The sequence below is a fragment of the Jaculus jaculus genome, chromosome 9 (genome assembly GCF_020740685.1).
Source record: "Jaculus jaculus isolate mJacJac1 chromosome 9, mJacJac1.mat.Y.cur, whole genome shotgun sequence".
Taxonomy (NCBI): Eukaryota; Metazoa; Chordata; class Mammalia; order Rodentia; family Dipodidae; genus Jaculus; species Jaculus jaculus.
The window spans coordinates 138,608,167-138,625,091 of NC_059110.1; the positions used below are offsets into that span (position 1 = coordinate 138,608,167).

Genomic DNA, 16,925 nt, shown 5'->3' on the forward strand with positions numbered 1-16,925 from the left:
TTACAGACTGCTATTGTTGGACTGCCCTAAACTAACCCAATAAATTCCCCCCCCAGTTAGGGTCTTGCTCTAGCCCAGGCTGACCTCGAATTCATGGGAATCCTCCTCCCTCTGCCTCCTGAGTGCTGGGATTAAAGGCATCACATCCAGCTTAAATCCTCTGAATACAATTCATTCTATTCCATAGGTTCTTCTGGAGAACAATGACTAATACAGATTGTGGTACCAGACAGATGGGTGCTGCTGTGTGATGAATCTGACCCTGTGGAGTTTGGTCTTTTGGAATGTTTGTTTTGGAGAAATGGTCATGGACTTGGTACTTGCAAGTGAAGATCCCTTCCACAGCAGTAAGCCAAGTGTTTTATGAGCTATTCTAGAGAGTTTGAAAATGCTAAGAACAGAGAAAATTGTATTTGGAAGCTTTCTTTATGAATTTTCTAAGGGGAAGGAACGACTGCAGAGAACTCTGTTAGAACTGGACTGGCTATGTTCTGCTGCCCATGCCCAGAGTTTGATCAAAGTTAAATTTGTAATGGGCTGATGTGCCTGGTTAAAGATACAGAACTGAGAGATATTTAAACTTGTAGAAATTCAAACAAGTTTAAAATTTACAGGCACAGAGACTTTTTCGGTTACTAAAGGTTACTGTCAAATACATTAGCATGTGGAAGAAAATGGGTGACTACTTTATACTGAAACGATGCAAAGGATACCTGAGGAGAGAATGAATGGCAGAAATGCAAGTTGTTTGGAAAGGAATTGACTGAAGGAAAGAAACCTGCTCTTCAAGGTCACTATTTCTCCATCCCTGAATTAACAACATCAATGTGTTCTGCACACCTGGTACTGGTTTTGGAAGCATAAAAAATGCATGAAGTGGGTCCTGAAGTACACATGGTTCCAGGAGCCACTGCTGAGATGCAGCATATAGGCAGGGTGTGTTGACCCTGATAGGCCAGTAGTTTGCATGGAGATCTGAAGATGTTTTGGATATACCAGGACTGTGCAAGGGCTACCAGAGTGCTGTTGGCTTGGGATGGAAGTTTTCCCTGGTTATTCAGCCCAGCTGGAGGGTCAGAATTGAGAATTCTGGAGACTCAGTCACTGGTTATCAGACTTGAATTACAGATGTTTGCTTGATGGTTATTGAGTTTGCATTGGTCCAGTCTCTCCCTGTTATAGTAGTTAGAAATGTTTACTCTGTGCCTTAATATTTAATTTGTTTGAGTTTCCAGAACTCACAGGTAAAAGACAATCTTGAATCTCAGATAAGACTTGGGATTTTGGAACTATCTTAAATTGGTAAAGACTGCGAGACCTTTGAAGTTGGGACTCAATATATTAATTTACAATGTGAGGTGGTTATGAATCTATTTGGGCACTTGGGGCCAGGGATGAAATGTGGCAATTTAATAGATGTCCCCAATTTAGTCAGGAGTTTTATTCAAACTTGTAACCTGGTACCACTGTGGGTAGATCCTAGAGTCCAGCCCTAATGCGTGGGGGTGTCTAAAGACATGCATGAGTTCTGCCTGGACTTCCTGGAGTATGATTGCTTAAGGTGCTGGTGGTGGTTATATTCTCTCTACATGGACCTATGAAAGGGGGTCAACTTCTTGTGCCATTATGAACTTCCCCTGTATCTGTAAGCTTCAAATAAATCCAATTCCTCCCATAAACTATGCCTGGTTTAGAAGTTCACCCCAGCAATGTGAAGTTGACTGCTATATGCACACCTGGCTCTACTCTTTTTTGGCTAAAGAAGATTCTCTCTTCAGATGGCAGTGACCACTTGGGAGACAAAACTCAACAAGTGCTGTAAAGAAATGATAGTGGTGTATACAGAACTGAGACATCTCTATCACACCCTCCAAGGCTCATGAGCCATTGCAGAAGTGGTGGAAAGAATGTAAGAGCCAAAGGAAGGGGAGGAGTGCTTTGCAATACTGTCTTCCAGACACAAAGCAGCCATGGCATTCATGACATCAGAGTGGCTGACACTACCTACACCAGACTCGCATAAAGGAGGGTAAAATGATGATATCAGAACAGAAAAGAAACTACTTGGAAAGAAATCGGTGGTGGGAGATTTGGAGGGGGGGGAGTAAAGGGGGCATGGGAGAAGGTTATGATCATGGTAGATTTTCTACATGTGTAGAAGATGTCAAAAAGAGTTTAGAAGGCTGCATGTTTCCAAATATGACATTCTGGAAATGGAAAAACTAGTTACTGCCAAGGGCTTGTGGAAGTGAAGAGGAAGATTAGGCAGAAAACAGAATTTTGGTACAGTGAAGCTATTGTGTAGGATATTATAAGGATGTACATGTTATCATACATTTGTCAAAGTTCACATTGTGTGTACACCAAGAGTGAGCCCAAGACAGAGTATGGGTTCTCATGATGAGGGTATGTCTGTGTAGGACCGCTAGTGTTGGACAGTGGGGAATTATGGTGGAGACAGGGAGGATTCTGTACTTTCTTCAATTGTGTTATGACACAAAACTGCTCTGAGGTGGGTGTGGTTGATCACCTCTATAAATCCAGAAGTTGAGAGGCTTAAATAAGAGGATTGCCATGAGTTCCAACTCAGTCTGCGTGAAAGTGAGACCCCGCCACAAAAATAAACAAAAACAAAAAAGCTGCGTAAGAAAAAGAAATTGTTGGGAACTGCTTTCTTCTATGTAGAAAATTCCTAATACTTTTTCACTTCTTACACAACTTAAAATGCCATATGAGTAAGAATTGAGATTATCCAGTAAAAGCAACTTCCTTGATAAGTACCTGGAAGGTCACATGACATCCTTCTCTACCTGGCAGGCCTGCCAACTTCCTGCTTACAAGCTATCTTTCCTTACCACTGTCCCTCAAAAGCTTCATAACCAAAGATTCATAACCAGCAAAAGGTTTTCTGTCCAACCCCAAGTATAAAAGTAAATTTTTTCTCCATTGCAAAACTTGCCAGTTTCTGAGCAGGTGTCACCCTTGGTTGTCACTGCTGAATGGCTTGTTCCCTCCCAGGATCTTCTTTGAGGGCAGCCACTCCACACCAGCTTCAGTGGGGTGGAGAGTCTATTTCCTATGTCCATGAAAGCTCCACTGAGAATGTATGGGACCCAAAGTCTATAGTGAGTCAGCTAGGGCTCTGCCTTTGCATGTGGTCCCTCTTTTCTTTTGGGTACTAGGTAACAGAACCAGGGTCTTAAGATCATTGGGCATACACTGTACCTGAGCTATACTCTCACTCCACAATCCCCTCCTTTGTTCTTGTATCAGGCCTGGGCTATTTATTTACAATGGCATGATCTCAACCATACCCCCAACTTACCCTCAACTGTGACTCGAGGTCCACAGATCTGTTCCAGCCTTTTCCTAAACATCCCTCCTTCTTTTTCCGTGTTCTACTTTCCTTTCTAGGTCTCTTTCCCTCAAACTCTCCTCCTTTAGATAAGAGTGGGCATATTCAGGGCAGAATGATCTTAGACAAGCTTTTCTCCTTTAAATTAATTAATTTAAATTAGATTAATTTACCCAACAGTGAAGACAAATAACCCTACTGTGGAAAACCCTCAGGAAAAGTGAAGCCATCTAAAACATGTAAGACTATAACCACTGTAAAAAAAAAAGAAAAGAAAAGAAACCCAGTGTGGTAGCATGTGCCTTTAATCCCAGCACTTGGGAGGCAGAGATAGGAGGACCACTATGAGTTCAATGCCACCTTGAGACCTTGAGACTACATAGTGAATTCCAGGTCAGCCTAGGCTACAGTTAGGCCCTACCTTGAAAAGCCCAAAATGGGGGGGGGGGGTGCTAAATTAAATTCATTCACAGAGAAGATGTCTACACAGTGGCCAGTAAAGCTCTCTATTCCTTGCTTCACTTTAAAAGAGCCACACTTCTCAACTGCAGTTTCCTTCAATATACATACCAACACAGTGACCATCTAGAAATAACTTGGTATCTTGCTTTGTGGCCACTGAGTTAACGTTCCCCTCTTTTCTTTTGAGGCAAGGTCTCCCTGCACATCAACTTTATCCCAGGCTAACCTAGAACTCACCCAGTAGAGCTCAGGATGGCCTCAAAGTCACACAATTCTCCTAACCAGTCTCCTAAGTGCTGGGATTAAAGATATGAGCCACCATGCTCAGCAAGGTAACATTTCTGCGTCAATGCCTCTCAGCAAAGGAAAAACCTCCCTACACTTTTATTTATCTTCAAACTCAAAACATCCACAACACCTACCTACAAGTGTGACATGCCTATTTTTTACCAATAACAGCTGACATCAAGCCTCAATATCCACCCAGACACTTTCTGGAAGCTTTTCCCCTAGTGGTTTGTCCTTCAAACCTTATAAAGGATCTCATGTGCCCACAGACATAGTATGTTCTAGAAAACTCAGAGCACCACCTCTATACATGAGATGAGGCTCTTTTCAAAGAGAACTACTTTACCTTTGTTGGGAGGGTATTTCGGCTTTTTTCCACCACCAACTAAAGCTAAATAATTGCAGCGAAATAACATTTCCACATGGCCAACTCCTCCTTCTAAAAATTCTGAAACCAAAGTTAAAAAGATGATTTTAGTAAGTTAGTATGTATAGCTTACCACAGAGAAAAAGTGAAGACATTTAACATTTCATTGTTTTTTGTTTGTTTTTTGAGGTAGGGTCTCACTCTGGCTCAGGCTGACCTGGAATTCACTATGTAGTCTCAGGGTGGCCTCGAACTCACGGCGATCCTCCTACCTCTGCCTCCCGAGTGCTGGGATTAAAGGCGTGTGCCACCACGCCCGGCTCATTCTTAATTAGCAATGTATAACCGACTTCTCTTAGCATTCTGCTGCTATGAATCATGGTTCCTGAGAGCTGAGCATAAACTCCCTGAGAAATCAATTCAGTAAATGTGGAAAATACTGAATTCACATTTTAAGATGCAGCAAAAATTTATAAACAGAGAAGCCACCAGGAATAGTTGAACCCACTGTAATCTCATCACTGACATGGCTACATACAAAGATGCTGCTTCAAAAATGAAAAAAGTTAAGCCGGGCGTGGTGGTGCACGCCTTTAATCCCAGCACTCGGGAGGCAGAGGTAGGAGGATTGCCATGAGTCCAAGGCTACCCTGACACTCCTTAGTGAATTCCAGGTCAGCCTGGGCTAGAGTGAGACCCTACCTCAAAAAATCAAAAAACAAAAATGAAAAAAGTTGCCAGGCATGGTGGTGCAAACCTTTAATCCCAGCACTTGGGAGGCAGAGGCAAGAGGATCACCGTGAGTTTGAGGACACCCTGAGACTACATTTCAGGTCAGCCTGGGCTAGAGCAAAACCCCACCTCAAACAAACAAACAAAAAAGTTAAGTAAACAACCTGTAAAGTGAGGGGTCTGAGGAGATAATTCAGTTGGTGAAGTGCCAGCCTTGCAAGTATGAGGACCTGAGTTTGATCCCTAAAACCACATAAAAATGCTGGGTGTTAGCCAGGCATGGTGGTGCACGCCTTTAATCCCAGCACTTGGGAGGCAGAGGTAGGAGGATCACCATGAGTTCGAGGCCACCCTGAGACTCCATAGTGAATTCCAGGTCAGCCTGGGCTAGAGTAAGACCCTCCCTCGGACCCCCCCCCCCAAAAAAGCTAGGTGTGGTGATGCATATTTCTAGTACCAGGGCTGGGGAGGTGGAGACAGCCAGATCTGGGGCTCAGGGTCAGCCAGGTTAGCTAAATTAGGCAACGTTCAGGCCAGTGAGAAATCTTACCTCCAGAAAGGTAGACAGTACCTGAGGAATGACACCCAAGGTTGTCCTCTGGCATGCACATGCACACCCACACCCACCCACGAATAGATGGAGAAAGCATAGCAGTGCAAAAGCAGAACTTTTATTTTAGCCACTTTCTCCAATAAGCCTGAATGCTCAGAAGCTTCCTAGGGGTGAGTGTGGGTCAGAGGTAACACCTGTTTTGCAAGTGGCAAGGCCTTGGAGGTGCAGGGAGGCAGAAAGCTGGGGAGATGACTCAGTATGAGGGCCTGAATTCAGAGTCTGATCCCCAATATCTATGAAAAAAATGCAAGGTGTGGAAGTACATGCCTGTAATCCCAGAGCTGGGGAAGTACAGAGAGGCAGATTCCTGAAGCTTGCTGGCTAGTCCAGTGAGCCTAATTGGTGTACTTCAGGCCAATGAAAGATGGTCTCAAAAAGAGAAGAGTAAGCCAAGCATGGTGGCATATGCCTTTAGTTCCACAACTTGGGAGGCAGAGGAAGGAGGATTGTTCGAGGCCACCCTGAGACTACATAGGGAATTCTAGGTCAGCCTGGGCTAGAGTGAAACCCTACCACAAACCCCTGCCCCTTAAAAAAAGAGATAAGGCTGGAGAGATGGCTTGGCAGTTAAGGGGCTTGCCGGTGAAGCCTAAGGACCCAGGTTCGATTCTCCAGGACCCACATAAACCAGATGCACAAAGTGGCACATGTGTCTGGAGTTCATTACAGTGGCTAGGGGCCCTGGTGTACCCATTCTTTCTCTATCTGCCTCCCTCTCTCTCTTGCTCTAATAAATAAATACTTTAAGGGAGACAGAACAGAGATCCTGAGGGATGATAACACCCAATGATGTCCTCTGGCCTCCACATGCACACACATGTGCACCCACATACATAAGAACATGCATACACATTCATGCATACTACATATATACAAAAAGATAGTTTTTTGAATTATGTCAGAAGAAACCACAGCAAGATTTCCCATGCACTCTGTGATAAAAGAATGCCCACTACTTTCTCTCAGGAAAGGTACCTGGAGATCTGAGGAAAAACTCCCATGTTCTGTGGAGTTCAAAGCAACTCAGCAGGACTAACAGTCCAGGTCTCTAGTCTGTAACTACCTGGACTCTTCAATAGCAAGACGGCATTGCCAAGAACAGTCAGGAAGCAAAACCTCTAGAAATCAAAGCATCAGGTTCAGATAAGACTTTGACCTCTCTTGTAGCAGTTATGGCTCCAAGATTTCAGACAAGTTTCTATCAACTTTCTCAAGGTCTAAAAACCATACTTAAAAAGGTTTATCATCCACAATGAAAAGCAACTTTTCTCAAAGACACATAAGCTACCTCAAAATAATTCTGGCTTTAGCAGGAGATGCCCATGGTGCAGGTCCAAATGGTTATTCTTAAAAAAAGGATCTTCAGCCGGGCGTGGTGGCGCATGCCTTTAATCCCAGCTCTCGGGAGGGAGAGGTAGGAGGATTGCCATGAGTTCAAGGTCATCCTGAGATGACAGAGTTAATTCCAGGTCAGCCTGGACCAGAGTGAGACCCTATCTCGAAAAACCAAAAAAAAAAAAAAAGAAAAAGAAAAAGAAAAAAAAGGATCTTCATATCTTCTAGGTTAGGTGTACGGTGCTAACTGTTAAGAACCCACAGTCTCTTTATGTTATCACAGGAGGGCATCCCTCCATGCAACATGAAAACAACTTCCAATGAATACTACTCTATCCTTAATATTTCTTATGTGGTGCATACATTGTATCAGACCAAAATTTAGGTATTCCTAATAACTGAAAACAAATACAGACCACTCATGGTGGGATGGACAATCACAACTAATGGTTCTAGGAAAAACTGTATCCACATAGAAAAGAATCATGTTGAACCTTTACCTTATACCACATGCAGAAAGTAACCCATGGGCAAAGCAAAACTGGGTTTTGATTCCCCAGTACCTACATAAAAAGCCAGATGCAGGCTGGAGAGAGGGCTTAGCGGTTAAGCTCTTGCCTGTGAAGCCTAAGGACCCCAGTTTGAGGCTCAATTTCCCAGGACCCACATTAGCCAGATGCACAAGGGGGCGCACGCGTCTGAAGTTTGTTTGCAGTGGCTGGAGGCCGTGGCATGCCCATTCTCTCCCTCTATCTATCTTTCTCTGTCACTTTCAAATAAACAAATGAAAATAAACAAAAAGCCAGATGCCCAAAGCAGCACATGCTTCTGGAGTTCCTTTGTAGCAGAATGAGGCCCTGGTGTGCCCATTCTCTCTTTCTGTTTGCAAACAAGGGAGGTAGGGAGGGGAAAAAAACCAGGCATGGTAGTGCATGCCTTTAATCTCAGCACTTGGGAAGTAAAGGTAGGAGGATCATACATGAGTTCAAGGCCAGCCTGGGCCTACAGAGTGAGTGCCAGGTCGCCAGTGCCACAGCGAGACCCTACCTCAAAAAAAAACCAAAAAAAAAAACCAAAAAAAAAACAAGGTCAGGAGAGATGACAAAGTTAAAAGATCAGGTTCAGTCCAATAACAAGGTGGCACCTGTGTTTGGAGTTCATTTGCAGTGGCAAGAGGCCCTGGAAGGTCCATTCTTCCCCTACCTTCAAATAAATAAAATTAAAAACAGAAAGAAAAAAAAAAACCCCACCCAGCTGGGCATGGTGGCACACACCGTTTATCTCAGCACTCAGGAAGCAAGAGGTTGGAGGCCCACTGTGAGTTCGAGACTACCCTGAAGACTACATAGTGAATTCCAGGTCAGCCATACTCTACTAGGAAAAAAAAAGAAAAAAGAAAAAAGAAAAAAACCTGTTCAATGAAATATAAGCACAGGAAAGATAGCTTAGTGGTTGAGGCACTTGCCTGTGAAGCCTAGAGACCCTGGTATGATTCCCCAGTTCCCATGTAAGCCAGATGCACAGGGTGGTACATGCTTCTGGAGTTTGTTTGCAGTGGCTAAAAGCCCTGGGACATACATTCTGTCTCTTTCTATCTGTTTCTCTCTCTCTCTCTCTCTCTCAAATAAAGAAACATTTTTTAATAATAAAAAGCACCAAAAATGGGCTGGAGGGATGGCTTAGAGGTTAAGGTGTTTGCCTGCAAAGCCAAAGGACCCAGGTTCAATTCCCCAGGACCCATGTTAGCCAGATGCACAAAGGGGTGCACACATCTGGAGTTTGTTTGCAGTGGATGGAGGCCCTGGTGTGCCCATTCATTCTCTCTCTCTCTCCCTCTTTCTCTGTCAAATAAATAAATAAATAAATAAATAAATAAATAAATAAAATATTTTTAAAAAGCACCAAAAAAAGTAATGAGAAAAGTAACTCAAAGTGGAGTAATGACCTATAAGACCCAAAACTATAAAACTCCTAGAAGAAAACAGGGCAAAGATTCATGACACTGAATTTGGAATTGGCTTCTTGGCTATGATGCCAAAAGTCCATGCCCTCCTTCCCCTCCAAACAAAAAAGGCAAACGGGACAGTATGAAGCTTCAAATTTTTACATGCCAAAGGACAAAAATCAACAGAGTGAAAAGAAATCTATGGAATGTCTACAGCCATACCATTCTGAATGTGCACCATCTCTGATCTTGGAAGCTAAGCAGGTTTGGGACTGGTTTACTTGGATGGGAGAACTCCTCATAGCAATCCTCCTACCTCAGCTCGTGCGCGTGTGTGTTTCAATGTAGGGTCTCATTCTATTCCAAGCTGACCGTAATTCACTATGTAGTCTCAGGGCAGCCTTGAACTCATGGTGATCCTCCTACCTCTGCCTCCTTCCCAAGTGCTGGGATTAAAGGCATATACCACCATGCCTGGCTTGAAATACAGGATTTTTAAAAAAATTTGTTGTTTACCAGAAAGTCAGTGTTCAGAGATGGTTTAGCAAAACCTAAGGACCCATGTTCAACTGTCCAGGTCTCACGTAAGCCAGATGCCCAAGGGGACACAAGTGTGCAAGGTAGCACATGCGCACAAGATGGTGCACACATCTGGAGTTCGAGTGCAGTGGCTAGAGGTCCTGGCGCGCCATCTGTCTCTCTCTCATAATAAATAAATAAATAAAAGAAAGTCAGTGTTGAGCTTCCTAAAAACAAAACAAAACAAGAAAAATGGCAAAGGACTCTGTGGAGATGTGAATGTAAAAATATCCCCCACTGGCTCATTTGTTTGAAAACTTAACCCTTTTAAACAGAACCTATACTGTATTTTATGAAACATTCTTAATTCTTTCTTCATGGAAGTGTACATGTTTTGCTTCATGTTTTCATGTATGGGTCCTGTTTAAAAGTATTTGCTTTATTTTTTTCAGATAGGCTCACACTGTAGCCTAGGCTGGCCTCAAACTCAAAGCTATCGTCCTAAGTCTCCCAAGTGCTGGAATTAAAGGTGTGAGACATTATACATAGTTTAAAAATATTTTAACACTTTAATTTAAATGATATAAGCTATGATTTTTCTCTAGGCCTTAAAGAATATTTGATTTTTAAATAAAAGGTAAATAGTTTGCTTCCCTTTGTGTCTATTTCTGGCTAACAGATGCAACTTAGAACATCAATGTCAAATCACCAAGACCTTAGAGCTACGAGTTAAGACAAGAGGCCAGGTGAGGTAACACATATATGTGACCCTAATACACAAGAGGACATGTGTCATACACATGAGGCCATCTAGGGTTACACAGAAAGCAAGACCATGGCTCATTAAAAAAAGAAGAAGAAGAAGAATTAAGGGCTGGAGAAATGGTTTAGCGGTTAAGGTGCTTGACTGAGAAGCCTAAGAACGCAGGTTCGATTCCCAGTACCCATGTAAGCCAGATGCACAAGATGGTACATGTGTATGGAGTTCATTTGCAGTGGCTGGTGGCCCTGGAGCACACCATCTCTCTATCTGCCTCCTCTTCTCTCTCTCTCTCAAAAAAAAAAAAAAATTATTTGAAAGCTCTTATTTTTTTATTTCAATTTTTTATTTACAAGTTCCATGATTATAAATAAAAATATCCCATGGTAATGCCCTCCCCCTATTTTCCCCTTTGAAACTCCATTCTCTATCATATCCCCCCCCCCCCCACTCTCAGTCTCTCTAAAAAAAACCCAATTTTTTTTTTAAAGAAGACAAGGGGTTTGGGTTTCAGAGTGTATCCTGGTAGAGCTAATATTTAGCATGTGAGGCCCAGCATCAAAAACCAAACCAAGAGCTAGGCATGGTAGCACACACCTTTAATCCCAGCACTTGGACGGAGGACGAGGTAGGTGGATCACCTTGAGTTTGAGGACTACAGAGTGAATTCCAGCAGGTCAGCCCAAGTTAAAGTGAGACCTACCTGGAACTCCCCCCCCCCCAAACAAATAAACAAACCCCACAAATAAGCACAAATAGTTATATGGTCCCTGGTCATTAACTGCAGAAAGGAAAAAAAAGGTACATTCTTAGGAACTACTAAGGCAACCAAAGGGGAAACATTTTTTTAAAATTTTTATTTATTTACTTATTTATTTGGCAGAGAAAGAGGTGAAAGAGAGACGCCAGGGCCTCTAGCCACTGCAAACGAACTCCAGATATGTGTGTCCACTTGTGCATCTGGCTAACGTGGGTCCTGGGGAATTGAATCTGGGTCCTTTGGTTTTTCAGGTAAACACTTTAATTGCTAAGCCATCCCTCCAGCCCCCAAAGGAGAAATCTTTAAAGCCTTTCGTGGGGTGATGAGAAGTAATCTAAGGTATGGTGCCAGTCCAACAGAGTTGGGAAGGACCTTTTAGCCCATCGCAGAAGGCCTTCCACCTAACCCTACTGCTACTAAGCAGAAGCATGAGGTTCTCCCTAAAGGAAGACCAGGTCAGCTGCCTGGGTTATAGGCCTCAGAACAGTACTGTCACAGAAACACTAAAGGAAAAGGTATCAGGATTTCACCACCAAGGCCTGAGCTGTCTCAACAGCATGCTTCAGGCCCAGAAATGTCTCCCAGAGACCAGAACTGACTAACACTCAGGCAAACATAGGATTTCAGGGCCAGACTTGCAACAGAACCTACATTGGAAAAGCCAGGATGAAAAGACTTCTTTCCTGTCAGACATATGTGAGCAAGGCACTACTTCATATATTGATATGGTTATCTCAGCCTCTGTCCTACAACACTGACCTTCCCTATTTCCATGGAGTTCTCATCATAAGAATTACACATTGGCACAAAAATAAAATACAGAAAAGCATCAATCAGAAAACACTGGCAAAGGGTATTCAGTATGTACTTCAAAGCCAAGAGGCCTGCAAGCTAATTTGTCTAGCTGAATCAGTGAGCTGCAGGCTCAGTGAGACCCTGTCTCAATGAATAATGTGGAGTGACTGAGGAAGACACCTGACACTGACCTCTTACACATGTACACACACATAAGCACCACCACCACATGAACACACATAACACACACACACACACACACACACACACACACACACGCCCAAAAAAAAAAAAAACAAAAAAAACACTATGGTGTCCATTCCACAGCCTCTTTTAAGTTAAGGCCTATCCACTCACTGAAGTTGGGAGGCACACCTCAAGCACATGCACATTAACTTACTACAAGTGAAGCTCAGGGCCAGTCTGAGGGAGCAGTGACATGTGATATAATATATATGACTGAAGACATTATGACAATGGCTTTCTTATCTAGAACATAGGAATTTTGAGACAAAGTCTAGCTACGGTCTAGACTGGCCTTGAATTCTCAATCTTCCTGCCCCAGCCTCCCAAGTGCTAGGATGATAGGTGTGTTCCAGCTTGGCCAGCTAGTAACTTCCTTTTACAGAGCTGAAATGATTTGAGAATCAGAAATTTTAAAATACAAAAAGATGTTGCTCATTTCTAGCTTTTCTGAGGCTTCATATTCATTACCAATGCTTGACTATCTCAGCAGTAAAGACCAGGAAACTCTACCTGTTTAAGAAAAAATACGGGGAAGAGAAACCAAGCCAAATAAAGTTATGCCCACAAATGCTAATCCTCTCTCTGGCAAAAATAAATAAATAATAATAATAAACAGTCATTTTTTTTTTTAACCAGTACAATTCCCAATTCCAATTTTTATTTATTTATTTATTTACTTAGGTTTTTCAAGGTAGAGTCTCACTGTAGCTCAGGCTGACCTGGAATTCACTATGTAGTCTCAGGGTGGCCTCAAACTCACAGTGATCCTCCTACCTCTGCCTCCCGAGTGCTGGGATTAAAGGCATATGCCATCACACCTGGCCCCCAATTCCAATTTTTGAAAACATTTATTTCATGACAACACAGACTAAGACACTGAAATAAACAGAAGGAGCAACAATTTATTAATCACTATGAATAAAATTCATTTTTCCTCTCCCTCTCAGTCTTGTATTATTATGCAGCCCAGGTTGGTGCAAATTCCCAATCCTCCTGCTTCAGCCTCCTGAGTGCTGAGGTTAGGTTGCTCCTATTTCAAGCATGTAACACTATGCCCAGCTAGCAAGGTCTGAAGTATGTGTTGACTGATAATTCACTAGAGAATGCTGTCAAGCCATGCCTGTCCCCTAAGGCAGAGCCCACACAAGAAACTCATGGAAAGGACAGTTCTACCCGTGTTTACTACTTCTCAGTTATGGCCATCTCGCTAGACTTTGATTTCCTTACCTTGTTTTTCTTTTTCTTTGAGTGGATCAGTGTTATAGACTCGGAATCCATTTTCCATCCCACATGCAAAGCATCCTAAAGCAGGGAATGTGAAAGACATGTTAATCCCTAGGGCTACAATGGGCAGAAGCAGGGGTCTGAGAAAACCCTCTGCAAGTTCTCAAACCAGAGACACTGTGATACTAAGCCACAACTAATTTCCTCCAGAAATGTTATTGAACCTGTCCTGCAAGATGCATTCAGGTTGTCATTTAGCATTCGGCTTCCTCAATGATGAGCGTATCTCCAGCATTCTTGTAGACTAGGCTTCCACTTGAACACTGAATTCCAGAAAGGAGCCAAGCTAATAATGGGGCATTCCCTGAACATACTGTCTCTTACTAGCTGTTGCTGGACTCCCCATACTGCTTGAGTGCTGCTTGTCAGTATTGTGCAGGGTCCCAAAAAGGCAAACACAAAGTCCACAGCTGATGGAGGATTCTGACCAATTTGGACAACCAGGTTAGAGAAAGGAAGTGCAGGATGTTGAGGGAAGTAGGATGGTCCCAGACCCAAAACAGGGAAGGAGACAAAGCACTGCTCTTTCCCACCATAGAACAGATTCCTTGAAAGTAGTCTTCTCATGACTTCACTCCTACCAATAAAACTGTTCAAACTCCTCAAACCTGTGATGACCCAGGACACTTTCCATAACACGGGTTGTGAAAAGTCCAAGTAAAAGGCACTGGTAGGAACTGAAAAAACACCCAAGTCAAGCTGTTGTGTAGGTTTCCTGTGACCATGATGACCCAAGACCGTAATAACTTCCTTTATCTGCCAGACCTAACGACTGTTCATGTGAGGCTATAGAGCTACAACTAGGACAAAAGCCAATTCCTCTACTTCTCTTTCACACGAAATGAGTCAAAGCCTGGTTCCTCACAACAGCTGAACAATGTATCTGAAAGAAAGCAAGAACTGGTGGGCTTAGTAGTTAAGGTGTTTGCCTGCAAAACCAAAGGACCCAGGTTCGATTCCCCATGACCCATGTAAGCCAGATGCAGAAGGTGGTACATGCATCTGGATTTTGTTTTAAGAAAGAAGAAAAAACTTAAATTTAAAAAAAAGAGCTGGGTATGGTGGTGCACGCCTTTATGCCCAGGATCACTGCAAGTTTGAGGCCACCCTGAGACTCCATAGTGAATTCCAGGTCAGCCTGGGCTACAGTGAGACCCTACCTCAAAAAACAGAAACAAAAAAAGAAATAAAGACCTTATGAACTACCCTCTACTGGTTCTCACTCACCTCCCTAGTTTGAGCAAATTTTTGTCCCTATCAGTCACTCTCAAAGCATGCCCATGTTTTTTTTTTTTCTCCCAAGTCACATTTTAAAAACCATAGATGAAGAGAGATTTAAGGACCATGACATCTACTATGAATTGGAGACCAATTTTTTTCTATCAACTTTTACGCTCTGAAATATAATTTTTTGTACCTGGAATCTGAAACCCACTTGCATGTGCTATAATTCTCTCTTAAATTGTTCTAGCTTTAAGTATCTTCTTTATGTTACTGGAATCATATAACTTAGTTATAAGCCAAACTTTCCTTGAGGAAATATAAAAATAATAGTTGAATTTTCTTCCTTCTCTTTGAACTATTACAATTTCAACCTTTAAATCTCTACCATCTATCTTATTTGCCTCTACTGCAATACATGTATTTCTGACCAGAGACTTGTATGAAAATATGTAAGCCAGGCTGGAGAGATGGCTCAGCGGTTAAAGGCACCTGCTTGTAAAGCCTTGACAGCTTGGGTTCAATTCCCCAGTGCCCATGTAAAGCCAGATGCACAAAGTAGCATATACATTTGGAGTTCGTCTGCAATGGCAGGAGACCATACCTAGTGCAACCAACATATTCTAATAATAAAAATACTTTTTAATAAATATGTAAGCCACTCCTCTAAACCCACAGCACAAACCAACAAGAAACAAAATGAGTCAGACCTGGTAGCACAGGCCTATAATCACAAGTACTTGAAAATCTGAGCCAGAAGGATCACCAGTTCAAAGCAAGCCTGGGCAGCTTAGTAGAAGCCGGTCTCAAAAAAAAAAAAAAAAAGAAAAAGGGTTGAAGAGATACAGCTCAGTAGTTGGGTGCTTGCCTAGTATGTGTGTGGTCTAACTTTGATCCTCAATAGAAGAAAAATATGGGGGAAGGGAAACATTCAGATGACAAAAACAGTAAGGAAAGGAAAATGGAAATGAAATAGTTCAATGAGATTCCAGTAACCAAAATGATGGAAACAGGAAGTGCTCTGGGCAGCAGAGCTGGGGGAACAGAGAGCTGCTGAGGACAAACATAAATAGAAGTAATCCTTGTAAAGATGTGAACACATGCTCACCAAAAGCCATGTTCTAGAGTGATCACAACAGTAGTATCAAACTTATTGGAGCCAAAATCTCATATAAACATCATCAATGAAAAACTGGCTAAATGAGTTGGCATATCCCCACAGAAGAACACTATGTAACAATGAGAAGGGTCCACCACCATATTCAACAACAAAAAAACTCACACACAAAAAAATCCACAAATAGCCAGGTGTGGTGGTGCACACCTTGTCTTTAGACCCAGCACTGGGGAGGCATTGGTAGGAGCATCACTGTGAATTTGAGGCCAGCTTGGAACTACAGAGTGAGTTCCAGGTCAGCCTGGGCTAGAGTGAGACCCTACCTCAAAAAAAAAAAAAAAAAAAAAAAAAAAAAAGCACATAACGGGCTTAGGATACATAGCATCCCTTTATCCCTAGCACCACAAAACAGCCAGAAACAGAAATAAGAACAAAAAATAAGTACAGCAAGCAAAACTAACCTACCTTGTTAGAAGTCAGACTGGGGATAGTTATGGCAAGAAGCATGAGGTGGCTGGGTATAATCAATTTTTTGTTGTTTTTTTCGAGGTAGGGTCTCACTCTAGCCCAGGCTGGCCTCGAACTCACAGCGATCCTCCTACCTCTGCCTCCCAAGTGCTGGGATTAAAGGCGTGCGCCACCACGCCCAGCCATAATCAAATTTTAACCTGGAAAATGCAACAAGCTGAACATGCACATGCACTTTCCTATATAGATAACATACTTCAATCAAAAGCAATCCTACAAACAGTGAGAGGATGGAAATCACTTTCTTTTATTTTTTAATTCAATTACTTGTTAGGCGAGAGAAAGGTAGGAGAGAGAGAAAGACTGTGTGTGGGGTGTGTGTGTGTGTGTGTGTATGTGTGCGTGTGCGCACCAGGGCCTCTTAACCCTGTAAACCAACTCTAGACACATGCACCACTTTGTGCAATCTGACTTCAAATGGGTACTGGAGAACTGAACACAAGCTTTGTAAGCAAGTGTCTTTAACCACTGAGCCATCTCCCCAGCCCTGGAAACCTACCTTCCTTCTCTTCTCTTTCTTTCCTTCCTTTTTGTTTTTTTTGAGGTAGGGTCTTGCTCTTGTCCAGGCTAACCTGGAATTCACTCTGTAGTCTCAAGG

The 16,925-nt window shown here is 42.6% G+C and overlaps 1 protein-coding gene across 2 annotated transcripts in view; it reads right to left on the minus strand.

Annotated features, from left to right (window-relative positions):
- Wdr45b (WD repeat domain 45B) overlaps positions 1 to 16,925 on the minus strand; it is a 34,087-nt gene that overhangs the window by 14,855 nt on the left and 2,307 nt on the right. The window contains exons 1-3 of one of the 2 annotated variants that reach the window (XM_045159226.1): positions 16,265 to 16,417; positions 13,405 to 13,479; positions 4,452 to 4,553 (exon numbers count right to left, since the gene is read on the minus strand). In XM_045159226.1, coding sequence (XP_045015161.1) covers positions 4,452 to 4,553; positions 13,405 to 13,462 — 160 coding nt within the window. In that variant the 5' untranslated portion in view covers positions 13,463 to 13,479; positions 16,265 to 16,417. Of the gene's footprint in view, positions 1 to 4,451; positions 4,554 to 13,404; positions 13,480 to 16,264; positions 16,418 to 16,925 lie in introns of those variants that run through there. The other variant, XM_004655030.2, reaches the window with a different exon arrangement.